The sequence below is a fragment of the Phocoena phocoena genome, chromosome 20 (genome assembly GCF_963924675.1).
Source record: "Phocoena phocoena chromosome 20, mPhoPho1.1, whole genome shotgun sequence".
NCBI classification, from domain to species: Eukaryota; Metazoa; Chordata; class Mammalia; order Artiodactyla; family Phocoenidae; genus Phocoena; species Phocoena phocoena.
In genome coordinates, this window is record NC_089238.1 from 382,952 (window position 1) to 408,190 (window position 25,239).

The 25,239-nt window shown below is 58.1% G+C and overlaps 3 protein-coding genes and 1 non-coding gene across 4 annotated transcripts; 1 reads left to right on the forward strand and 3 right to left on the reverse strand.

The window, feature by feature from the left end:
* Positions 1-1,473: 1,473 nt before the first annotated feature.
* ZNF446 (zinc finger protein 446) lies at positions 1,474-4,512 on the reverse strand. Its single transcript, XM_065898994.1, has 5 exons — positions 4,171-4,512; positions 3,894-4,095; positions 3,455-3,549; positions 1,986-2,331; positions 1,474-1,856 (listed from the first exon to the last, which is right to left on the reverse strand). Exons 1-5 carry the CDS (start codon positions 4,510-4,512, stop codon positions 1,474-1,476), a joined length of 1,368 nt encoding a protein of 455 aa, XP_065755066.1.
* A 4,985-nt stretch (positions 4,513-9,497) lies between these two features.
* On the reverse strand, positions 9,498-13,696 carry ZNF324 (zinc finger protein 324). Its single transcript, XM_065898997.1, has 4 exons — positions 13,667-13,696; positions 11,948-12,074; positions 11,490-11,624; positions 9,498-10,879 (listed from the first exon to the last, which is right to left on the reverse strand). Exons 1-4 carry the CDS (start codon positions 13,694-13,696, stop codon positions 9,498-9,500), a joined length of 1,674 nt encoding a protein of 557 aa, XP_065755069.1.
* Positions 12,943-13,073, reverse strand: LOC136141559 (small nucleolar RNA SNORA30/SNORA37 family). The gene has a single exon (XR_010657736.1). It is a non-coding gene; the product is annotated as a small nucleolar RNA SNORA30/SNORA37 family (small nucleolar RNA).
* Positions 13,697-19,281: 5,585 nt separating the features above from the next.
* LOC136140844 (zinc finger protein 304-like) lies at positions 19,282-24,733 on the forward strand. The gene is given in 5 exon segments (XM_065898998.1): positions 19,282-19,299; positions 19,485-19,790; positions 21,779-21,905; positions 23,092-23,817; positions 23,820-24,733. Coding segments are annotated over 5 exon segments (2,091 nt in total).
* The last annotated feature ends 506 nt before the right edge of the window (positions 24,734-25,239 follow it).

A 25,239-nucleotide genomic window follows, 5' to 3' on the forward strand; every position in this document is an offset into this window, starting at 1 on the left:
TGGGCATGGAGGAGACGGGTCCTCCAGATGGAGGCCTCTCCCTCCCAGTTTCAGGCTGCAGCAAGGTCCTCCCCACGCAGCCCAGGTGTCCACTCCACCTCTGCTAGTAACCATGGTCACAGCCACACTCAACACCCACCTGCCACCCCTGCATGAGCCTGAGGCTGCAGAAGGCTCCTTCTCTGGGTGCACCTGTTTCCCTGAAACCACGTCCCACAAAAATGTCCCTTGTTTTCAGTGCAGAAAGGTGACAGCGAAGGGTGTGGAATAACAGTCCCCAAAGACACCCATGTCCTAATCCCTGGAACCTGTGAATGTTGTCTCACATGCAGAAGGGATTTTGCAGATGAGATCAGGTGTGTAGGTGGGGCATGGATGAGATGTGACCCCGAGATGGGGAGATCATCACGGGTTACCAGGGGAGCCGTAGATGTAACCGTGAGGGTTCTTACAAGGGGGAGGCAGCATGAGACTTAACCATGCCCTGCTGGCTTTGAAGATGGAGGAAGGGGCCACCACCGAGGAACGTGGCAGCCTCTACAAGCTAGAAAAAGCCTTAAAGTGGATTCCCCCCTTAGAGCCTTCAGGAGGAACCAGCCGTGCTGACACCTTGATTGGGCCCAGTGAGACCCAATTCAGAGTCCTAAGAGAGTACGTTTTGTGTTGTTTCAAGCCACCGAGCTCGTTAGAGCAACAGTAGGAAAGTAGCACAGTACACTGGCCAAAGTCCTGAATGCCCACAGACGGACTGCCGTGGGTAGCAGGCAGCTGATCCTCCGCCCTCCTGCTCTGTGACTCACTCACCTGCCAGCATGCATGGCCTAAGTCACATCTGTTCTCAGACGCCATGCTTGTCCATCCATACTTGGAAAGAAGTTCCCTTAATGTCCGTTCAGGCTGGGACTCGACAGCTGGAAGGACAAGGCCAGGGAGTGATGTGTGTGGCCGAGGAACAGGTAAGCCGGACACCGACCCTGCTCGTGGGCAGGCAGCTCTGAAGCTCCAACTGCTGGGCAGGAAGGGCAGGGGCTGCTGATCCGACCAGCAGAGCCCAGAGATCAGGATTCTTACGCAGAAGCTTCTCCAGGATAAAACTGGAATTTGCTAAAAATCTAAAACGCACAGTGGACAGACTTTAGCCTTCCACCTGCCTGCAAACAGAAGCAGGCTGTGCTCTCCTGGGCTTTCTGCACCGGCCTGCACCATGTCACAGGAAGGGGTTTGGAAGTCACCTGGCCGCCGCGGGTCCGGTGGGTCGGTGCACTGGAGCCCAGGCCTCTCTCTCTGAAAGGTGGGGTGGGCGAGACAGGAGAGGAGGGAGCCGCGGCTTTTGGGGGAGACTGAGCGGGGGTGGAGGACCCTCCTGGGACTCTGACTTCTGGCCTGGGCGGCCTCCAGCTCTCCAGGCTGCGGCGGAGTGGAGTAGCAGGGGCGGGCTGGGCCCGGGGCCCCGGCGAGGCGCCCCTCCTGCGCTCACGGGGCCTCGGGCCGGTGGCTCTTGCGGTGGATGACCAGCTGGGACTTCCAGTCGAAGCTGTGGCCGCAGTCGCCGCAGAAGTGGCGCCGCTGGCCGGCGTGGCCCTTGCGGTGGATGACCAGCTGCGACTTCCAGCTGAAGCTGCGGCCGCACTCCTCGCAGGCGTAGCTGCGCGGGCCCGGGAGCGCGCGCCGGGGCGGCCCCACCGGCTGCTTCTCGGCGCCCGGGCCGCCCGCGTGCGCACGGCGGTGGATGACGAACACCGACTTCCAGTCGAAGGTGCGGCCGCACTGCGCGCACGTGTAGGGCTTGCTCCGCGCAGGCGGCGGGGCCTCCGGGCAGCCGGGCCGGCCCTCTCGGGAGCTCTCGCTCTCTCCTCCTGGGGGAGGGGCAGAGGTGGCAGAGCCAGGTCGCCTGGTGACTCCGCCCGCAGCCCCCCAGGCGCGGGGCGGCCTGGGCTCCCCGTCCCCCCGCCCCCGTCGCCACCGGGGAGCGGGAGGCCACTCACCCGGGGGGAGGCTTCTCGCTCCCTCGGATCCGGTGCTCAGCGCCTCCGGCTCCGGCTCCGGCTCAGTGCGCGCCTCCGGCAGGGGGCACGGCAACCCTGCTGGGGTCGGGGGCCCATCAGGCGCCAGCCCTGGCACGGGGGCGTGAGAGGTTCGCACAAATGACGGACAGGGGTGGGGGCCCCGGCGGGTGGCCAGGGTGCGGATTGGGAAGCGCCGGGAGGCAAGGTGCGCGCAAGGACCCGGAGGAGAGGGGTCCTCACCCAGGGAGACCACCGTGCCGTACTTCTGCAGCATCGCGTCCCAGTACACCTCCTTCTGTGACCGGTCCAGGAGCCCCCACTCCTCCTGCAGTGACGCGGCCCATCACCCACAGAAGGCCCGTCTACCCCGCACCCCACCCGGCCCATCCCATGGGCCCAGCCTTGTTAATCACCTGGGGAGCGGCAGGTAAAGCACCCTCACCTGCCTGGGGGCGGGGCTAAAGAGGAAGCTGAGATGGGAACCTGTCAGTGCTGGGGATGCAGGGCCGGGAAGGGAGCTGCCTTCTGGCTCACCTGGGGGATGCACCAGTCCCCCTCAGCTGCCCCACCCCACGCTCTGGACGCACAGATGGAAGCTGAGGACCCATCAAGGGTGGGCCTTGAACAGCGTGTTCTGCACCGAAAGCAAAAGGCCGGGGGAGTGCAGGGACCCCAAGCCTCTGGTTTCAAGAGTAATGGAGATCCTCCTTGGGAAAATGCCACGGGCCTCAGCATCCCTGGCTGTGGGGACCGGGCTGCAGGGAGGCAGGTGCCGCAGAGGGCCAGGCACAGCCTCCCACTCAGGACATGGCTGGGCTGGCTCCTGGGTGCCGGGGGTGGAAGCAACCATGGCCTTCAGGCTGCGGCTGGCTCCTGGCGACTTCTCAGTGTGGAGTGGATTAGGAAGTGTCGCTGGGAGAGGACAAGACCCCTGCTGCCCACACTCAGGAACCAAGCCCTCTGGGTGGCAGGGGCTTCCGTGCCCAGCTGGTCGCAGCTGAGGGCTGGCTGGCCTTGGAGAAAAGCCCGGGCAGAGGGGGAGCTGCGGGCATTTTCTGGGAAGACTGTCTCCACTCTGATCTCAGGTGTGCAGGGGAGGCCAGACTGCTGGGTGGCACTCAGGCGTTCCTGGTCATCCTGTCCCCTCCCCAGGTGCCAGCTCAGAACCGCTGGGAGCTGTCAACACCCTAACTGGCTTCTCTGTAAGTGGGAAGCCAACCCCTGCCAGTTCCACTCACTCTAAACCAGAATCCCAGTTACCTGAGGCCAAAATCCTTTCCAAGCACTGGTCTGTCCCCCTGCCCCCCAGGACCTGCAGGGGGTACCCTGATACCAACTCCACTTTGGGGGAGCAAAGAGCACAAGAAGTGCTGGCCAAGGAGCCTGGACAACTGGCAGGACACTCTCCTCCCACTGTGGGCCTGCACCTGTCACCAGGGGCTGCTCACCTGAATCCTGGGTGGCTGAAAGGGCACGGAGGTCAGTTCCTGTTGTTCAGCGGGCCCCTCATGGGACTGGGCTGGATGTGGGGGGCTGGACGGTGCTAGGAAGCAAGGCAGACAGGGGTCAGGGGCTCCCACGTGAGCCAGAGCAGGCGAGGAGTTGGCGCTGGCGTCGCAGCCTGGGCCCTCCTCGGCAGCAGGGAGGAGTCCTCTGTGTGTACCAGGCACATAGCAAGCAGGCAGGCAGCCAGCCCTTCCCTCCGGCCTCCCGGGCACCCCGCTCTGCAGTCTGCAGTCCCTGCGGGTCCCGCTCCCAGGGGGGCACACCCGCACTCCCTCCAGGAGCCCCCAGCTCCAGCACAATCTCACCTGGGTTCCCCGCCCTAGCTGGGGACGTTTGCACTCTCTCAAGGAGGCCCCAGCCCTCGCGCACCCCCGCTCTCACCTGTCTCCTGCCCGTAGCCATCAGGCTCCTCCTTCACGCTGCAGCTGAGCTGGGCGTTCCCCTCCAACTGGGCATCCTTGGACCCCTCCCAAGAGGCTGCCTTTAGGGGCTCCACTGTCCCTGAAGGGTGGGAGCTCCCCACAGACTCCTCTGTGTTCTGTGTGGCTGGGAGCACCGCTTGCTTCAGGACATGTGCTGTAATCTGAGGGGGAGAGGCAAGTCATCGGGGCGCTAGTCTCACTCTGTCCCTCCAAGAAGCCAACACCACCACACTCACCCAGCCCAGCAGCTGCCCAGGGTCATGCTGCAGGCCCTCGACCAGGACGGTGGCCTCCTCAGGGCTGCCTGGCTGCTGTCTCCGCACCCAGGCCTGGATCTCGGGGGGCAGCGCGCCCAGGAACTGCTCCAGCACCAGCAGCTCCAGCATCTGCTCCTTGGAGTGCACCTCGGGCCGCAGCCACTGGCGGCAGAGCTCCCGGAGCTGGGCCAAGGCCTCGCGGGGACCGGCCACCTCCTGGTAGCAGAAGCCCCGGAAGCGCTGGCGTGCTGCCTCAGGATCCTCCAGGGTGGCCTCGGGGTCCACAGAGGGCAGACTCGGGGGGCCCAGTGGGGATGGCATTGTTGTGCAGGGAGTCTTCTTGGAGCCGCCAAGGGGGACCTGCAGGAAAGGAGGGGTCAGGGTGCCAGCCACAAGGCCACAGCCAGGGTAAGGCACTGTGCAGAGAGGCCCAGCCCAGGGGGCTGAGGCTGTGACAGAGAGGACCGTGGTGTGGGGATGCTTGCGGCTGAATTGGGGAAAGCTTCATGGAGGGAGGGGTCACAGGAGCTGGAACTGAGAGCAGAAGGAACCGACACTTGGAGGCAAGTTGCCAGTGGAGCTTCCAGGAAACTGCAGGGAACTGTCTGTCGGGAGATGATGCTTGAGCGCAGGCAAGAGGAGTTAGCACAGGCTTCCAGGGTCAGGCTGAGGAGCCCCGGCAGGTGCCCCCGCGGCGGAGAAAGGGGTTAGCCGGGGAGGCGGAGGGGCCGTGATCCAGGGTGAGAACTGGGGCCAGGCTGCCTGTCCCCACCATCTCCGGGACACGCTGACCCAAGTGGGGCACCCTGAGGGGCTGGCTTGCGCCATGGCTCGAGGCAAGGGCTGATGTGGACCCCGAGACACCGTGCTCGCTGACCGCGGAGAGCTGTGCACGATTCACACGGTATGGACCGTGCGTGTGAAACGCAGAAGCAAAGCAAAACGGAATCACGAGTTGTGTGGAGCGGTGGACGGGCAACTGTGTCCCGGCCCTGCAGAGGGTCTGGAGTGAAACACGCCCACTTTGGGGGTGGGGGGGCCTGTCCGATAGGCTGGACTAGGTCTGACTCCTGGAGTCCGCCTTCCACAGAGGAAAGGGGGGCAGGTCTTCCCGAAGGAGAGGAACGGGGCTGCGAAAGGGAGGAGGGGCCCGGGAGAAGGCTCGGAGGTGGGGCACGTCGGGAGGTAGTGGAAAGGCCACGCCCACCCAGCCGGCCGGTGCTCACCTCGGCCACCCGAGGCCGCTTCGGGTAGGTGGGCCCACGCGGTCCCGCGCGCCTCTCCCCGGACCCAGCGGTCAGCCCCTCGCGCGTTGCCCTGGCGACGCCGCTCTGGCCAATCACACGTCTGCTCCGAAGGCAGCACCACCCCCTCCCTTCGGACTACATTTCCCATGAGCCTCAGCAAACAGGGACAGGCGCGGCCTCCGCCAGTAGATGATCATTTTCGGAGGCCTCTCACGACTGAGAGGCGCCCCATCCCTCCGAGAGGAATCTGCAGAGTCGCAGGGTTTGGGGGACTCCCTCCCCTCCTCTCCCCGGCAGCCGCTCTTCCTTTGTATCGCACCCTAAGACTCACCAACGGCGGAGACGTACGGTACCTTCGAATCCTGCGCATGTGCACAACAGGCCCGGCGCCTATTGGCAGGAGGTGACGGATGGGGAGGAGCGTGACCTTTCGGTCAATCAGGGTTGGCGCTACGCCTAGGCTCCTCCCCCAGAACCCTACCTGAGGCTTCTTCCTGGTCGCCCGGCGGACGCCTTGGTAACCCCTGGAGCATAACCAACCTGCTCCAGCTGTTTCCAAGACAACGGCCCGAGGTCCTAGGAGGAAGCAGGGACCTACCGGGAAGGCTGGCCTAACCCGCGGGCTTTCTCTGCCGTCCCCGGGAATTTCTCCAGCGAGGATGGTGCTGGGGTCCTTCATTCGACCACTGCTGAGCGCCCTGCAGATATGCGGGGACAGCAGGCACCCATCTCCTGATGAAGAAACTGTTCCATGATTTATACCCTCAGAGTCTCAGACATGCCTTCAGCTAGATCAGTACTGCAAAGTGAGGGCTGGAGGTTTTTGTCCAGAATTATGGGACGTGTTCAGCCTTTTATTTACTTTGGGGACCAGAACTAGTATATATCAGTAGACGATGTTAGTGTTTTTAAAATCTGACTGTGGGTCAGGGTGTTTTGCTTCCACATATCAAATGGCTGAACAATGACTTATTTATTCGATCCTAAGGTGCATCTACCTGCCTGTTTGAGTTTCTTCTAATACCTAGGAATCCCTAGCTACCAGGGATTTGATTTTTTCTCTGGGACTGTTCGGATTCCCCAGAAAGGACTCTTCCACCATCTACCCTGTGGGAAGAGCTGGAGCTCTAACAGCTTCTCCAGGAGCTCCCACTCAGTCATCTTTGTTTTGGGTCTCCCCTCCCAGGGGGCTGCTGGTTTTCAAGCCTTCTGGAATTCTGCAGCGTAAGCCTGATGGAATCTCCTTCCACTTCCGCCAGCGCCAACTCAGCATTTGGCTTTCCCCAAATCAGTGACAGCTCTCCCACCCCCAACTTCTTCTAGCTTCAGAATGCCGCTGCCTCCTCTTTTACCATCCTCATATTTGTGGGTTTGTGTTATAGTTAATTTATTGGCCGTGCCGCTTGCGGAATCCTAGCTCCCCAACCAGGGATCGAACCCGAGCCCCCTGCAGTGGAAGCGCAGAGTCCTAACCACTGGACCGCCAGGGAATTCTCAAGGGTTTGCTTTAAGGGCTCTCTGTGGTTTCAGTGGGCTTCTGGACCAAGTGAGATGCATGTGTTCAGTCCATCGTCTTGACCCAGAAAGCCCACGGATACCTTTTATAGTCATGACCCATTCACGGTTGAGTGGAAGGGTCAGCCTGGCAGGAAGTGGCCCAAGATGATCAAAAAGGTTTGGGGGAGGACAACTTAGGGGCCAAGACATGGGGGAAGGTGGGTGCTCATGATTGCTATTCCCACAAGAACAGGGCTGGAGCCTCTGACCACCCCTGGTGCTGGGAGGGTGGACTCGAGGAGGGTGGAGGAAAGGAGGGATAGTAGGGGCCAAGCACACAGGCAGGAAAGGCTCAGTGAAGCAGGGAGGAGGCTGGTGGGGAGACAGGATAGAGCACCAGGCCCAGCTTCTGTCCAAGGCGCGAAAAAGGTTGCAAGTGACTCTCTGGGCATCCACTTGATGTTCAACACTCCTTTGCTCCTGAACCCCACGGGCTCCCTACAATAGCCTTCTGTAAGCTCTGTGGCGTTTGTCTGCATCTCACAGCCATCCACACTGACCCTGAAGCGAGCTGCTCAAGAATCCCTCATGGGGGCCAGCCTGGGGGAAGATGAAATAGGGCGAGGCCAGGGCATGGACCACCTCAGAGAGAGGATGGGCCCCAAGAGGGGTGGACAATGGCTCAGAGGACCTGCCCTTGAGGAGTTTTGGGGAGCTGGCCCTGTGTGACTCTTCTCCCTACCCCTTGTCTCCTTTCCTTGCAGGAACTTGGGAGGTTTCAGGGGCGGAACCCTGCTGGCAGGTGGAGAGTTGGGGGTGTCACGTCTCTGTTCTTTGGCAATGGCAGATACCTGCGAGGTCTTTGAGGTGACTGAACGGGAGCACCCACTGGGTTGGGGTCAACCTTTCGGGTCTCCACGTGTGCCCCCTGCCTCAGATTCCAAGGCCTGGATCCACAAAGGCTCATGTCCCAACAGAGCTGCTGCTTGGGGCAGCCCCACCCTGTCCACGTCTCTTGGCTGCCAAGGGGACACAGACCTTCGGTGGGCCGCAGACAGGCTGCACCTCTACCCTGAGGCCTCTCAAAGGGACCAGGGTTGAAGCCAGGTCCCTGCAGCTGTGTGATGACACGTTTGCATCGCGCTGGGATGAAACCGGTTTCAGGCTGCTACCACTCACGTTTTTAAAAAGAAACCTTTATTAGAGAGCCTCTCTGGACTCTGTATTGTTAAAACCTTCTGAACCATGACCTGGAGGCTGAGGCTGTGGACCTACACAGTGCCGTGCAAGAATTTTCAGTGTCCATCCATTCCAAGCTGTAAGTTCTAGTCTTTTTTTACCCCCAGTAAAAACACCATTAACTTCCCTGCGGGTGAGGCCCAAGGTGGAGATGGGGCTTGTCTGTTGTAGGCCACAAGAAGCCAACCAGGCCCCCACCTAACTTGTCTGCCTCAGTGTCCCCACCCTGTGGGTTATGTCACACTGGGGAGGAGATCTTGGGAGGGCGCCACACACAGCCTTAGGTAATGGCAGGCACGTGGCCACTGGACCCCAGAGAATCAAGCAGCCCCATCTTGTCTCCTCTGCACCTGTTGTTACGGTCACCTCCAGTCAAGGCAGTGGGGATGGGAAGGCTCCTGTATCGCTGACTTCGGTAACAACAGGACACGGCCGAAGCTGAGGCTTGGACCACACTCTGAACGCACCGGCACAGCTGGGAACCATCACTCTCAATCTCCGTCCTTCACCCCGGGACTTCCCGCCCCCACCCTCCTCCACCTCCTGAGGGTCCGCCGTGAGCAGCAAGCCACGCAGGCTTCACCCAGCCCTCAGAGCTGGCAGGCTATCTCTGGATGCCGGGCCGGTGGCCCTGCTGTGGTGCAACTCACGTCCCCTCCCTGTGCCTCAGTCTCCCCATCTGAGAAGCGGGGATACTAGCCACAGCAGCCACCTCACAGAGCTGTCAGGAGAAGCCGTGCAGCGCTCAGAACGGGGCTGGCGGTTGGCACATATTGGCCCTTATCAAGATGCTGCCTGTCAGGGTGCTGCAAATACCCTCTGCAGGGCTGAATCTTTTCTCCTCCCTGGAGGAGGGAGCTGAGGCTCAGAGCCCAGCCACTTGTCCGAAGCCAGTACCCGCCTCCCCCATGACTTCCTGTCTTCTGGGCCTGTTCCCAGGAAGCCCTGGATGAACTGAGGGCTGGGGGAATACGCTGGGGGTAGGGGTGGAGAGGTTCCACACAGACCCTGCAGGTTGGGTGTAAACCTCAGAAAGTTCTCAGGACCACCTCCACCCCGCCCCAGCGCTTCCCGTTCGCGCGCACAGTCAAAACATGGGCGAACTGGCAGCACCACGCTGGCCTCCCCCTGGCCTTCGTTCAGCGCGACCCCTTGGGGCTGGAGGAGTGAGCCGTGGCCGACGAGAGGCAAATCTGGTCACCACGTGCAGGGGGAACGGCAGTGCACGCGCAGAGCTTCTCCACAGCGTGGCTCTGCAGAGGGCGGGGCCCCGTACCCATGGAAGGGACTCACGACAGGCCGGGGAAGGTCGGGGCTGCGACCTCAAGGCTCAGCCGTCTTCGGAACCGTGGCTGGGCCCGAGGCAGCAGTGGGCCCGGCCTCCCTCCCCAGTGTGCCTTCACACGATGCCCCCGAAGGAGGCCTGGCCTGGGGGAGCGGGCTGGCCCGGGGCCGCCGCGCTGGCTTCTCACCGGTGTGGAGCCTCTGGTGGTGGAAGAGGGCCGGGCGCTCGCGGAAGGCGCGGCCGCACTGGGCGCACACGAAGGGCTTCTCGCCCGTGTGGATGCGTCGGTGGCTGAGCAGCACGGCGCCCTTGGCGAAGGCCTTGCCGCAGTCCGAGCAACGGAAAGGTCGCTCTCCCGTGTGCAGCAGCCGGTGCTGCCTGAGGTTGGAGCTGTGGCTGAAGGCGCGGCCGCACTGCGCGCAGGCGAAGGGCTTCTCGCCGGTGTGCACGCGCCGGTGCTTGAAGAGCGACGAGCCCTGGCTGAAGGCGGCCCCGCAGAGCGCGCAGGCGAAGGGCTTCTCGCCCGTGTGCGTGCGCTCGTGCTGGATCAGGTGCGAGTTGCGGCAGAAGCTGCGGCCACAGCGCGTGCACGCGTAGGGCCGGCCCCCGGCGTGGATCTTGCGGTGCTGGCTGAGGTTGGAGCGGTGGCTGAAGGCCTTGCCGCACTCGGCACAGCGGAAGGCCTTCTCGGCCGTGTGGATACGCTGGTGCCGCACCAGCGAGGAGCTGTGCCGGAAGGCCTGGCCGCAGGCCGGGCACGTGTAGGGCGTCTCCCCGCTGTGGATGCGCTGGTGCTGCGTCAGGTGCGACGTCTGGCTGAAGGCCTTGCCGCACTGCGCGCACTCGTACGGCCGCTCCCCGGTGTGGGTGCGCAGGTGCTTCAGCAGGTCCGAGCTCTTCACGAACACCTTGCTGCACGCCCTGCACTCGAAGGGCTTCTCCCCAGAGAGAAGGCCGGGGCCAGCGTGCAGGGCCTCGCCCAGTTCGGCCCAGGTCGGGGGCTCTGAGACAGCGAGCAGTCTCTGAGGCTCGCGCCAAGCCTCACCCATTCCTCGGTCCCCCTGAGCCTCTGGGGCGCCCGGGAAGGCTCTCCCCGGGGCCTCACATGCGTACAGCTTCTGCCGCTCCGATGCCCTCGGCTGCTTGCCCGGTGCGGGGTGGTCTGCGAGGGCCTTCTCCCCGGGTGGGGCCCGCAGAGAAGAGGTCAGCCGCAGGCTGACGCTGGCCTCGCCGCTTTCCCAGTAGATCACAGACACCCCTGTGGGTTTCCTCTCCCGAGAGGGGGACACGCCGCGCCGACCCTCCAGGCTTTTCCCACGCTCAGAGGCACCAGCGCTGGGGAGAACCCTAGTCGGTGCCAGAGGGGGGCCGTCCTGGAAGGCCCCTGGCAACGCTGCTTCTCCAGAAACATCTCTGTCCTCTGCCAGATGAGGGGAAGCTGAAGGACCAGAAACGGTGGACGCCTGGGTCACCCAGACAGGCCGCGTGGGTAAGCAAAGGGGCCCGTGGGACCGGCCGTGGAGAGGAGCTGGGGCCAGACTCCCTTCCTGCACGGAGCCCGTCCCCGGGGCACTCCCCAGGTGGCTTTGCCCCTTACACTGATGGCTACCTGATGGAACAGATTTTACTCACCAGCTCTGCTTGCTGACTGCCTCTCCCCTAGCAGGGTCAACCCCACAAAGGCAGGACCAGGAGCGGCCTGGGCAAGGCTGTGTCCCCAGTGCCGCGAACGGGACTGGCCACTGCAAGTGCTCAATGATGAACACGTGAACAAACGGCCCCACAGATGAGGTGGTGAGGGAAGACAGGCAGGGTGTGAGGCCACACAGACTGGCTGAGGGTGGGATTCTGAGCAGGTCTCACCACGGCCTGGGGGTGGCCCTTGAGCTCCCCTTCAAGGGCAGCCAGAGCCGGGGCCTCAAGAAGAGGCTGATGGTGAAAGGAGCCGGTCGGGTGGGAAGCTGGAGAGGAGAGCATCCAGGAGGGAAGGTGGACAGAAGCTTGGCCATAGGTTGGCCCCAAGCTCACACCCCCGAGCCCCCACTCACCAGGGCTCGGCCTCCTCTGGGCATTCCTGGCCAGGGTCACATCTGTCCCATTGAGAACCCAGGGCTCCTTGCCACACTCAAGCTGGATGACCACGTGGGGTCGGGAGACGGAGAGTCCTGTGAGAGAAGACAAGCAAGTGAGGGGTCACCCCCGGCAGATGGCAGGAGTCAGGGCTTCGTGGGCCACGGACGGCATCATCTGTGCAACCAAGGATACCCGAGGTCACATCACAGGGCAGGGATCTCAGAGCAGCTCGATGGTTCCTGTGAGGAGGACCGTGCTGGCAGCACCAGAAGGGGACTGAGCAGAGGCACCACAGCTGACGGGGACACTCAGCCAGAGGACGTGTGGCTGCTCACAGGCCGCCGGGTGGTAAGAGGTTAGTGCCGGCAGCCTAGCCTGGCAACACATGAGCTCCCCATGGAGGACCCAGGCTTACCCAGCGAGGCCAGGAGCGTGAAGTTCTCCAGCATCACGCGGCGGTACAGAGCCCTCTGGGCTGCGTCCAGGAGCCCCCATTCCTCCCGGGAGAAGTACACAGCCACGTCTTCAAAGGCCATTAGGCCCTAAGAGAGTTGGAAGATGGACATGATCTAAGCTACAGCTGTGTGAACCAAGACCCAGCTCCGTGCCCCAAAGGCTACCTCCGCTCGTGTCCCTCAGATGCTCACCCTCCTCCCGCAAGGCTCTGCAGATGGGACTTCCCTCACCTGTCTGGACCGCTCCCCTCCACCTTCCCCATCTAGGCCGTAGATGCCTCTTTAACCCGACCTGGCCACTCTACACAAGGCAGCCAGAGGAAGCCCCTGGCCTTCTGCCACACCAAGGCCAGCCCCTGGCGTCCACTCATTCTCCAGCCTTTGCACAAGCTGAGCCTCCCCAAAGGTGCTCTCATTGCTCTTGCATAAGTAACTGTACAAGTCCCAGCTGCAGAGCCCCCAGGACATGCCCATCCCTGTAGGGATGCCCTCTCCTGCTGAACTTGCCTGACATTTTAAGGTTGCTCTTTGAACCTGAAGGACTGGCTGATCCCCTCCAGTTGCCACAGGGGTGGCGCCAAGGATCTGGTGGGCACACGAGAAGCCATTTCCCTCCTCCCTCCATAGCCAGGCCCCCTCTATTTCCTCCTCAGGTGGCTGCCACCTTCCCTTCCCTCAGACACCTGCCAGACTTCCCCTGACAGCCCCAGGGACTGCCAGCCATTCCTCATCTCCCTAGAGCCCTAACTGCCCATGCCTATCCCTGGCTGAGTCTGTGAGATGTCCTAGGCTCTACCTCACTGAGAACATCAGGACTCTGTCCTTGGACATCTACAATTCCAGGTCCATGTGACACCTCCACTCTGAGACAGCACAGACTCTTCCCAATTTCCCCCTGAAATCTACTTTCCCTTCAAATTCCTAATTTTATCTACAGCAGCTCCGTTCTTTTTTTCTCTGTCCCATTGAGTGACAGTTGCCGCTGGCACAGCCCCAGGGCAAGGATACAATCAAGGGTTTTCAATTTCAGCACCAGCTACCAAATCCTGGCCCCACTGCCGGGGGGAGGACCTGTGAAAGTGCTAGGCAGCTCCATTCTTTTGGGTGCTGCGGCGGAAAACCTTAGACTGGCCCTTCACGCAGGACACTCCCGCACACCCCGCACTTGATGCATCAGCAGATCTATCCAGAATCCAACGGCTCTTCGCACCTGCACTGCCCGGACTGTGACAGTAGCCTCCTCCCTGCACACCGCCACGCCCCTCTGCTTCTGTTCTCCACTCAACAATAGGTGGAATACCCTAAAAAATCGTTAACTTAAAGCATGTCCAGTCTCCCGGTGCCCTCGGCATAGTCTTAACTCCTCGGCCTGCCCTTTCAGACATACATATCTTCTCCCCGCCGAGCAGCTCAGTTCCGGAAGCGCCTACACTCAGGCTTCCCTCCCAGGTTTTGCAGACGGGGGACCCTCCCCTTGGAACTTCCTTCTACACCTCACCCCCTTAGCTGCCAGAAGTGGGGATCCCACGCGTGCACTCCCAACCGGCCGGGACAGCAGGGCCTAGGACGAAGCGCGAGGGGAAGACAAGACGTCCAGGTAAAGTGCCTCCCTCGATCGGGGCTCGGGTCCATGAAGGAGGCATCCGGGTGGGTGGGGGCCTGGGGTTCCCGCTACTCGCCTGCGCCGGGTCTGTCTGCGCCGCCGCCATCGGAACCGCAGAAAGGTGCGGGCGCTCAGGCTCCGGGCCTCTCTCCCAATCCGTCAAGGGCGCCGCGTCGGGACGGCGTGGAGGCCGGAGCACGTGGCTTGGGGGGCGCACACGCCGCACCCCGGGAAACTGAGGCCGGGGACTGGCCGTGGGCCCCCGGGCTCGGCTGCCCGTGCCTCGGATCTCCGCCTGCACGTCCTCGCTGCCCGCACGTCCTCGCTGCCCGCACCTCGGGTCTCCAGACCCTTCCGCAAAACCGGCCCCGACCCGGCGATCTCCGGCCGTCACCGGCGTGGCCCGACGCCGGCAGCCCAAGTGACAGTCCCGGACGCCGGAAGTCCAATCTCGCGAGCCCTCATTGGCCCGTGGCGCGCTGCGGACGCACGCGCAGAGCCTTCTGGCTGCCGGCGCGGTAGGCGGAGCGCGCCTGGTCTCCACGGCAACGGCCAAGCGCCGCCGCCGGAGCCTCTGGGAAGTGGAGTCTGCGGCAGCTCCAGGCTTCCGGGCTGAGCGTGGGGTGGGGTGCTGGCGGGGTCGTCAGCGCTGCGGTTGAACGCTGAATTGCTGAGGGCCCGGGAGGGCCTCCCCCACCTCCCACCCCCGCCCAGCGCAGCACCGGGGACGGAGCACGACCGGGGTCCCATCCCATCCCCGCCTCCTGGGGCCTCGCACCAGGGCTGGGTGTGACCCCCCCCCCCACCCGGGTCAGCGTCCTGTTATGGTTGGGAACAGCCCCCACGCCGAGTCGCAAGGCCCTAACCTAAGTTTTTCTAGCGTCTGAAATCATTCTGAGACTTCCTCCACCATCTGTTTTCTTGGCTCAACTGGGCCGCGCAAAAAGTACTTTCCCCGACTCACTTGTCCCTAGGTCGTCTACGTCTTGCCTAGCCCCGCACGTCATGGTGTTGATTCCCCGTTCCTTTATTTGGGGGGGAAGGGGGCAACCTACATGGGTACGACACATAAAATCAAATGGAAGGGTAGTCTCAATGCAGACTGACTACTGCTGGCAGAGAGTAAAAGGTTTTCTCTTTGTTGTTTCACTCTGAGGGTCTTTTTTTCAGGGTTCTTAGTCCTCATACACAAAATGGGACAGTAATGGTACCCACCGCATAGGGCTATTGTAAGTTAATATGGAACCAATCTGTGTCGAGTTCATTCACTCTGTCTCCCTCCCTGCTTACCTCCCTAGGTAAGTTATAAGTGATTGTTATAACATCTATATCAGCTCTGTCTGCAGTATCACTACTCTTTGTAAATCCTTGTAATGCAAGAGATAACATCAGTTTTGGAGTATTTGTGTGTAAATTTTGCTCACTTTGAAATAAATGAAGAAAATCTAATGTATTCGTGGTTAGGGAATGTTTCTTGCCATTCCAGTAAAAAAGAATGTTTGAGTCCCTCCCTGGTGGTCTAGTGGTTAAGACTCCATCCTCCCGATTCAGGGGGCCTGGGTTCATCCCTGGTCAGGGAACTAGGTCCCACATGCTGCAGCTAAGAGCCCACATGCCGTAACTAAAGATCCCGCATGCCACAACGAAGATCCTACATGCAGCAATGACTAAGGGCCGGCACAGACAAATAAATAAATAATTAAAAATATTTAAAAAAAGAATGTTCAAATCCCACGTGAGGTTCACCTTGAACCCACGTGCCGAGACTAGAAGCCAGCCTAAACCCAGATTGGGACTTGAACCCACGGTCTCTTTTTTCGGCTGTGCCGCCCGGCATGGGGATCCTAGTTCCCCAACATGGGATCAAAGCCACACCCCCTGTAGTGGAAGCGTGGAATCTTAACCAGTGGACCGCCAGGGAAGTCCCAAGCCCCAGTATTATTTTTTAAAATTTATTTCTTGTATTTATTTATTTTTGGCTGTGTTGGGTCTTTGTTGCTGGGCGCGGGCGTTCTCTAGTTGCGGTGAGTGGGGCTACTCTTCGTTGTGGTGCGTGGGCTTCTCATTGCGGTGGCTTCTTTTGTTGGGGAGCATGGGCTCTAGGCGCGTGGGCTCAGTAGTTGTGGCGCACGGGCTTAGTTGCTCCGCGGCATGTGGGATCTTTTCGGACCAGGGCTCGAACTCGTGTTCCCTGCATCGGCAGGCAGATTCTTAACCACTGCGCCACCAGGGAAGCCCCAACCCACCGTATTTTAACTGAGATGACACACCTGGTCTCAGGACTTAATGAAGCTCAGGTTCTTTATGTCTCATCGCAGAAGGAATTCAGTGAGATGCAAAGTGATAGGTAAGAAATGGATTTATTTAGACAGATACATATTCCATAGATAGAATGCGGTCTGTCTCAAAAGGCGAGAACAGCCTTGGGAGAAACACACTCCACAGAGTGTGGGCCATCTCAGAAGGTGAGAGGCCCCGAAATATGGGGTGGTTAGTTTTTATGGGCCGGGTAATTTCATAGACTAATGAGTGGGAGGATTATTCCAAGTATTTCGGGGGAAGGGGTGGAGATTTCCAGGAATTGGGCCGCCACCCACTTTTTGACATTTTATGGTTGGCCTCAGAACTGTCATGGCACTGGTGGGTGTGTCATTTAGCTAATGTATTACAGCGAGCATAAAATGAGTCTCAAGGTCCACTGGAAGTTGAATCTTCTGCCATCTTGGACCTAGTTGGTTCTAAGCAGTTTTTGTCATGTCCTATGTGTGTCATTTTTTTTAAAGGTTGTGCCCTGCCCCCTTCCCTCCTGTTTCAGAGGGACCAGCATGTGCAAAGGCTTGGAGGCAAGCTTGCAGGTGGGCATTCAGGAAACCTGAATTGTGTGTGTTTCCTGGAGGAGCTAGAGCTTCAGATTTCTTTGTGGAAACTTCTGCTTTTATAATTTTGGCACCTGTTTTATTTTATTGTTTTGGCCGCGCTGTATGGCATGCAGGATCTTACTTCCCTGACCAGGGATCAAACCCGTGTGCCCTGCAGTGGAAGCGCAGAGTCTTAACCCACTGGACCCCCAGGCAAGTCCCAGCACCTGTTTTAAAATATCTACTAGCCATGCGAGTTCAATGTGGTAGGCAGAATCATGGTCCTCCAAAGATTCCCACATCCTAATCCTCAGAACCTGTTAATATGTTACCTGACATGGCCCGCTTTATGGATTAAGTTAAGGATCTTGAGATGGGAAGAATATCCAGGATTGTCTGGGTGAGTCCAGTATAATCACATGAGCCCTTGAAAGCAGAGAAACATAACACAAATTATTAAAAATTTCTGGATGTCATAAGTCTGACACTTGTGTCAGCTACTCTAAAATCAAGGAATCGGGACTCCCCTGGTGGTCCAGTGGCTAAGACCCCGCGCTCACACCGCAGGGGGCCCGGGCTCGACCCCTGGTCAGGGAACTAAATCCCACATGCCACAACTAAGAGTTCACACGCCACAACTAAAGATCCCGCATGTAGCAACGAAAATACTGTGTGCCGTAACTAAGACCCGGTGCAGCCAAATAAATATTTAAATATTAAAAAAAAAATCAAGGCATCAGCAGGACTGTGTTGCTTCTGGGGACTCTGGGGAAGAATGGGTTCCCTTGCCTTTCCAGACTCCACAGTCTGCCAGCATTCCTTGGTTTGTGGGTCTTTCTGTCTTCAAAGCCAGCAACGGCAACTTCTTTCTCACATAGCATCACCCTGACTCAATCTCTCTCCATCTCTACCGCCTCCCTCTTCCACTTTTAAGGACCCTTGTGATTACATTGTTTCATCTCACCCTCCCAACCTCAGATAATCCAGAATGATCTCCACATTTCAAGGTCAGCTGATTATCAACCGTAATTCCATCTATCATTTTAATTCCCCCTTGCCCTGTAACATAACATATTTACATACTCCGGAGATTAGGTCCTGGACATCTTGAGGGGAGGGGAAGGCATTAGTCTGCCTACCATGAGCATACTTAAAAAAAAAAAAAATTAAACATTGCCTACCTGGCTACTCGTTAAGTCGAGAATGAGTAAAAATAATAAGAACTGGCAAAAAAAAAAAAAAAAAAAGAATGAGTGCATTTTATATTCACATATTGAGGGATGGGGAAGTCATTCTGGCTTATACATGATTTGACTTTTTTATGCTAAAACAGCCTGTTTGTGGCCTACCAAAGACACATGGTACATCTGCTGTAATCATTAAAGAAAAGGGTGCATTGACCAGAGGTAAAGAATGTCCATGTTAAAAATAAAGTTTAGGGCTTCCCTGGTGGCGCAGTGGTTGGGAGTCCGCCTGCCGATGCAGGAGACACGAGTTCGTGCCCCGGTCCGGGAAGATCCCACATGCCGCGGAGCGTCTGGGCCCGTGAGCCATGGCCGCTGAGCCTGCGCGTCCGGAGCCTGTGCTCCGCAACGGGAGAGGCCACAACAGTGAGAGGCCCGCGTACCGCAAAAATAAATAAATAAAATAAAATAAAATAAAGTTTAAATGCCTCCCTTCCTGGGATGCCAATGCTGGTATTCCTTCAATGATAAGACTAGCTTCTTCTCAAGGCCATATTGACTGTGTGTATGCTGACCTGTTTTTGTTTTTTTTTAAAACCTTGAAGGAATGCATCCTTGACCTGTCTGATGTTCTTTGTTCTGACAAGATATAAAAATGTGCCATGATTCAGTGGAGCAGTTCCTCAGAGTTATCTGAGAGGCTGTCTTCTGGGCTATAGTCCTCAGTTTGGCTCAGATAAAACTGTCTTCTACCCCTAGTAGAGATTGTTTATTGATTACTTCCAGCGACAGTGTCAACAAGCATTCTGTAGACAGGCATCTCTTACTTGCTCTCCCTGGCAGTGTATGTAAGAGCCTTGGGATGCTGCTGCTGGTGACGATAAGGACAATAACAGTACTAGCTCTCTCATATATGTAGCACCACGTGCCTGGCCCTGTGCTAAGCTCTTTTTTTTTTTTTTTTGCAATACGCGGGCCTCTCACTGTTGTGGCCTCTCCCGTTGCGAAGCACAGGCTTCGGACGCGCAGGCTCAGCGGCCATGGCTCACGGGCCCAGCCGCTCTGCGGCATGTGGGATCTTCTCGGACTGGGGCACGAACCCGTGTCCCCTGCATCGGCAGGCGGACTCTCAACCACTGCGCCACCAGGGAAGCCCAGCTAAGCACTTTTCATGTCACCTCTCACGAGGAAAGTTGTGGTATTTTCCAAATTTTGTCACAGGACTTTGAATTAGACCCGATTCTTTGAATTTAGAACATCAGAATCTCCAGAAGCGTTTGTCAGGCTCATCCCTGTGGGGGGTGGGGACAAGAATTTGCATTTCTAGCCAGTTCCCCAGTGATGCTGATTCAGGGACCACAGTTTGGGAATCACTGAATTAGAGAGACATTTAAGGTTACTAAACAAAGTCTCCATGAGGAAGATAGTATTTTCACTTGACACCCTCAAAGGCAACAAGTGGTTCCCCAGGGGCCTCCTCACGGCTTGTTGTCCGAGGCCCAGGACACGGGTCACTTGCTGGACAACAATCTCTGCGGGAGGAAACCTGGGAGCGGCCCCTTTAAAAGGAAGCAAAGGCACGCTCCTGCCAGTCTTTTTTCTCAGCTCTCCATTTCCCAGCGCCCCTCTAGAGGTAGCTTGGCGTTGCCATGGAGAATGGAGAATGTGTGGGGGCCGCGCCGGGGGGTGGGGGGTGGAAATACAGGACTGAAACTACATTGACCACAAGGCACCGGGGGCGGCGGGTTCTAGACCAATCACAGCCCAGAACAAGGGCTGTTTCCTGCTGCTCGGTCGGCGGGGGCGGAACTTCTGGCGTCGCCATTGTTGGCATTCCTTCTGCTCTTGACAGGTCGTTTTCCACTGCCCTTGGGGACCCGAGTGTTGGGTCTTGGCCGTTTTCCAGGCTCCTCCTCGGGACCCGGCCGAGGTGGACAGTGAGGAGGATGGGACCGGCCTCCAGGCTCCGTACGAGCCGCAGTGTCCTGTAACGTGGTGTCCTGCGTCCCCACGGTCCCTGGAGGCGGCGTTTACACCGTGGGGACAGAGGCCCCGCGTGCAACGGGCGGTGGGAGGCCCCCGGCCTGGGGCTGGGGGTGTAGGGAGCGGCAGAGCCCGCCTGGGTCTGATGGCGGTGGCGCTGAGGGACCCGCTGCGGGTGAGTGGAGGGTCCCCGCAGCCCCCACTCACTCGGACCCCTACCCATGTGGCCCGGGACCCCCGACAGAGGGGAGGGGTTGCTCCCGGACTGTGCCCCTCCATCTTCGCTACTGGGACCCTGGGGTCACTGAAAGCCCAAGGTGCCGCGTCCTGGCCAGGTTTTTTCGTGGAAACGTTCTCATTTTGGAATCCAGCGGGACAAGGCGTGCAAAGCAGTTTCAGGCACAGTGACCAGGATGTGCACATGCTTGGCGGTGAAGCTCAGTTGGGAGTGTTCAGGGAACTGAAGGTCTCCCTGTTGCCTGGTGGACAAGAGCTTGGCCTGTCATCTGAGGGTGGCGGGAGCCACGGAAGGTTTGGAGCAGAAGAGGGAGGTGATCTGACTCAGGCGTTCACAGGCTTCCTCGGGCTGCAGAGTGGAAAACAGACAGGAGAGTGAGAGTGAGGGAAGAGAAAAGGAGGCACACAAGGATGCTACCTTAATATAGCAGTAGCTTGGCCAGAGCGGTGACTGGAGTTGGGAGAAGTGGTTGGATCTGTCTTTTAAGTTAAGCCAGCCTGATTTTAGGTGGAGGGGGAGAGAGAGAGAGACAGAGAGACAGAGAGAGAGACAGAGAGAGAGACAGAGAGAGAAAGTGCTTCGGCTGAGATGGGGAAGTTGGTGGGTGGAGTGGTTTCAGGAGGTGGATTTTGACCATGTGGAGACTGAGATGTCCCAGAGACTTCTGAGTGCAGGTCTAAGTTATGCTGAGGGATTCCACTTGGAGACATCCAGTTGGCAGTAGCCAGCCTGTGAAGTGAGGTGGAACTCAGGTGCAGATTTAGGAGGGAGCGTCTTTAGGGCATGGTGATGGATGCCCCATGGGGGCAGCTGAGGACTGGGTGGCTCTTCGGGTACCTGGACAGGGATGGTGGGTGTCACAAATTCAGGTGAAGGGAGGAGCAGCCACAAAGGAAGGGGTGTGTGGGAGAGGAGGGTCCAGAAGGGGCCCCCGGGCGCTGGGGTGGAGGCTGAGGCATATTGTAGGTGGAGGTAGGTGACAGCAGGACCAGGGCTGGTGGCCATTCACCTCTCTATGGCTCACCAGCCTTTCTTGACCCACTCTGTGGTGCCTGTGAGTTTCAGTTAGGATAGCAGGTTAGCTCAGTGGCAGGCAGGCAACTGGGAGTGTCGCAGGCCTGGGGTGGGAGGTGGTGGGCCTGGACTTTGAGTATACATTAGGAGAGAAGAATACAGTGGCTGGGGAGGTGACAGCATGCAGAAAGTCAGAGGCCAGGACATGCCAGAGATCCATGTCTGGCCTTGGTGGCTGAGAGTCAAAGGTAGGAATAGGCCCAGTTGCAGAAACAATGAAGGAAGCTCTGGGTGCCACCCCTGGCAGTTGGAATTCTTTGAAGTCTGGGTCAGGAAGGGGTACTGGTTGACCTCACCAAGTAGCCAGGCTCTGGACGCCATTTGCACAGTGGCATGTGGGATGGCTGGGAGATGCCCACTGTGTGGGCCAGGGAATGGTGTGGGGTCTGGAGATGTGCAGTACAAAGCCTGATGTGTGCATACAGAGGGGATGAGTCAGTGGACTGGAATCTGGTACTGGGGGCCCTGTAGGAGAAAGGGGGCCTCCAGCTTGGTGTTTCTGGGTGGCAGGATCTGGGGACCCAGGGGAATTACCTAGCAGGAGGAAGTGGGGCCCTACATGCCAGGCTAAGGGTTTAGATAACATCTATCTGTCCACCTGCCTGCTCTTTGAAGGACAGTGACCGATGGGACATGAGGAGACAGCGGCACCCATGACATTGCATCTGGGGGAAGTGGGTGACCTAGAGTATTTGGGGAGGATGGTTTAGGGGTCAGAGACTGCCCACCAGAGAGGTGGTATGATGCAGGGTGAAAGACCTAGGTATGTATGGGCTCATCTGTGCACTGTTTTTTGTTTGTTTTTCTACCACCCTTTGGTCTAGCTGACTTAATTGTCTTCATCATGGCAGGGCTGGGGGACCTTTGAGGACATTGCCGTGTACTTCTCTCAGGAGGAGTGGGGGCTCCTTGACGAGGCTCAGAGGCACCTGTACTGTGATGTGATGCTGGAGAACTTGGCACTTGTGGCCTCACTGGGTAAGGCCCTCCCAGCCTCCTAGGCTCTGCCTTTCCTTTTCTCCGAGAAGCAGCTCTGTCTTCCCGCAGCTGAGCATGGGCGCTGCTTGCTCCCCTGGACCACCTGCCTCGTGTTTGCCTGCTCCTTTCTCTGAGGAGCCCTGACACCTGATTCCGAAGCCTGGGGAAGGGCTCAGGCTTTGGAGCCTCAATCCGGCTGCCTAAATTGGTCCGGATCGGTGGCACCTCTGTGCCTGGCTGTGCTGTGGACTGCAGACACCGACGTGGTCACTGCTTCTGGAGACGACTGGGCTGTTCCTGGGAGCCGTTCCTCAGGAGCTGATTTTGTAACACTGGGTTTTCTTCCCAGTTGCAAAGATGACACGAACTCCCTTTGGTCTGTCACCGGATAGGTTGCCCTGAGCTAGGCCACCCCCTCATCCGCTCTTTCTGCCAGGACTTGCATATTCCACGTCCTGTGTGGTTGCCCAACCACAGGAACAGGGCAAAGGACCCTGGGTGCCCATGTCTGCAGCCACAGCAAGAGAGGCTGGGAAGGGGCCTGGCTCTGGTGAATGGGAGCTGGGGGCAGAGGCGACATTGTGGTGGGCTCACATTATACTGGGTACTTCCCCTGTGTCCACTGGAGCTTGTTGCTGGAGCCAGTAGCCCCACCCGACCCCCACCTTCCTTCTTCATTAAGGACAGACCACCTACTTGCCATTTGTCTTTTGTACCTAGGCCCTGATGACGGACAGCCTCACTGCTCTGCTCTCCATTTCTCCCCCATTCCCCGCCTTTCCTCCTTTTGCAGGGCTGTCCCAGGTTAGCCTACAGTCCATGTGTCATGACATGTGTGTGTATCTCATGTAGACTCAGAGCATCAGGTTCCCTGGGTTTTCCTGAGCTCGTGCACATGGCTGTGTGTCCTCTTTTCCTGGCAGAGCTCTCTCCTCTCCTGATGAAAGCTGAGGAATGAGTTGGAATCTCTGCTTCTCCTCCCAGCCTGAACCTCACCCATGTTCTCACAGGTGATGGGCCCTCACTTTCTGTGGCCTTCCTGGGCCCAGTCCTGCACCACTGGCTCTACCTCACCCCAACTTGATCTACAGACTCATTCCTGAATGTGTCAGACACACATCTGTGAAGGGGCTGCCCTCTCCCAACAAAGCCTACATACATTTCACTGGCATTTCTCTGCTTTCAGATTATGGGTGTGGAGCAGAGGCTGAGGAGGCATCTTATGAGCAGAGTGTTTATGTAGCAGTGCTTCAGTCCAGGACCCCCAAGGCAGATCCATCCATCCAGAAGGCCAACACCTGTGATGTGCATGACCCAGTGTTAAAAGACATATTACACCTGGCTGAGCACCAGGGAATACAACCCAGGCAGAAACCGTACACTTGTGAGACATGTGGGAGAGGTTTCTGGCTCAGTGCAAACTCTCACAAGCACCAGAAGGAGCACAGTGAAGAGAAACCCTTCACATGCAGGGAGTGTGCTAAGGCTGTCCTGGACAGCCATGGCCTCCAGCCCCAGGCCACCTACGGAGAGGGGACATCACACAGAAGCACCGAGTGTAAGGAGGCCTTCCCACCCAGCTCCATTTGGCAGCAACAGCAGGGAGGCCATGCCTCACAGAAGCCCTTCAAGTGCAGCGACTGTGGACAAGCCTTCCTGAAGGCCTTTGCACTCCTCAACCACCTGATCACTCACGCCAAAGAGAGACCCTTCAGGTGCCCAGCAGGTGGAAATGCCCCCAAGGAGAGCTCAACCCTGTTTAATCACCGAAAAACTCACACTGGAGAAACATCCCATGTGTGTAAGGAATGTGGAAAGGTGTTCAGCCACCTGTTTAACCTGAGGACGCATCAGAAAGTTCACACTGGAAAAGCGCATCTCAGTTGCAGTGAATGTGGTAAAGTCTTCACCCGCAAACACTCACTCAGCACCAGAGAGTTCACACTGGAGAAAGGCCTTATGAGTGTGACCAGTGTGGGAAAGCCTTCACTCGTAGCTTCCACGTTGTTCGGCACCAGAAAGTTCACAACACAGAGAGGCCTTATGAGTGCAGACAGTGTCGGCGAGTCTTTAGCTGTATCTCCAACTTTGTCGAGCACCAGAAAATACATACTGGAGAAAGGCCTTATGAGTGCAGCGAATGTGGAAAAACCTTCGTTAACACCTCCCATCTTGTCCGGCATCAGAAAGTTCACAACACAGAAAGGCCTTTTGAGTGCAGTGAATGTGGAAAAGCCTTCCAGCAAACCTCCAAACTTATTCTGCATCAAAGGAGTCATACTGGAGAAAGACCTTATAAGTGCAACCAATGTGGGAAAGCCTTCAGTTGCCCCTCCAACCTCGTTCCACACCAGCGAATTCACACCGGAGAAAAGCCTTACAAGTGCTCCGAATGTGGGAAAGCCTTCAGTCAAAGCTCTGCCCTCATTCAGCATCAGAAAGTTCACACCAGAGAAAGGCCTTATGAGTGCACTGAATGCGGGAAAGCCTTCAGCTACAGCTCTAACCTTGTTAAGCACCAGAAAGTTCACACTGGAAAACGGCCTTATAAGTGCAGCCAGTGTGGGAAGGCCTTCAGTGAAAGCTCCATTCTCAGTCAGCACCAGAGAGTTCACACTGGAGAAAAGCCTTATGCGTGTAACAAATGCGGAAAAGCTTTCCGCTACAGCTCAAACCTCTCTAAGCACCAGAAGGGTCACACTGGAAAAGAGCCATCTGAGTGCAGTGGACATAGGATCACCTTCAGCCAGAGCTCCAGCCTCCCTCAGCCCAGAAAGGTCACACCAAAGAAAGGCCTTAGGAATGTGGCAAGAGTGGATAAGCACTAGTGGGGACCTTCTCCTTGTTCCATAAAAGGACTCACTCCTGAGAAACTCCTATGAAAGGAACCTTTGTGAGGAAGCCATCAGCCAAAATTTGAAACTTACGCATCCCACACCCCTACTGGGAGATTGGCTGTAGTGCCAGTGGTAAGTGGGACGCTTGCAGGAGCTATGCAGCACTTTCTAACCTGTCCAGGTGCTTTGCCAGATTATATCACTGCCAGGTGCCCTCTCACCTCTACCATTTGGCAGATCCCCACACCATGTGCCTGTCATCTCAACATACTCAGGGAATGCAGGCTTGTGTTCTCATTCCCTGGAGGGAGCCATAAACTTTGGGAGCCCATTGGGGTGGCCTCATTTTCCACCTCTCCCCTGTCCCCAGTGGCTCAGGTGTTGCCCTGACGTAGTTCTCTCCAGGAGGATCTGGAGTCTGACGATGTCCAGAGGAAGTTTCCTTCTTCATGGGCATTGTTGAGTCTACAGATGATGCCTGCAGTGAACTGGTCCAG

What these genes read in the sequence shown, in the direction of transcription:
- ZNF446 (XM_065898994.1), bottom strand. Translation starts at nt 4,512, where the DNA reads ATGCCATCCCCACTGGGCCCCCCGAGTCTGCCCTCTGTGGACCCCGAG. An exon ending in TGGCTACGGGCAGGAGACAG is followed by an intron (nt 3,550 to 3,893) that starts GTGAGAGCGGGG and finishes CTTGCTTCCTAG; the next exon opens with CACCGTCCAGCCCCCCACAT. An exon ending in AGCGAGAAGCCTCCCCCCGG is followed by an intron (nt 1,857 to 1,985) that starts GTGAGTGGCCTC and finishes CCCCTCCCCCAG; the next exon opens with GAGGAGAGAGCGAGAGCTCC.
- ZNF324 (XM_065898997.1), bottom strand. Translation starts at nt 13,696, where the DNA reads ATGGCGGCGGCGCAGACAGACCCGGCGCAG. An exon ending in CACGCTCCTGGCCTCGCTGG is followed by an intron (nt 11,625 to 11,947) that starts GTAAGCCTGGGT and finishes CTTCTCTCACAG; the next exon opens with GACTCTCCGTCTCCCGACCC. An exon ending in TGGTGAGTGGGGGCTCGGGG is followed by an intron (nt 10,880 to 11,489) that starts GTGTGAGCTTGG and finishes CTCATCTGGCAG; the next exon opens with AGGACAGAGATGTTTCTGGA.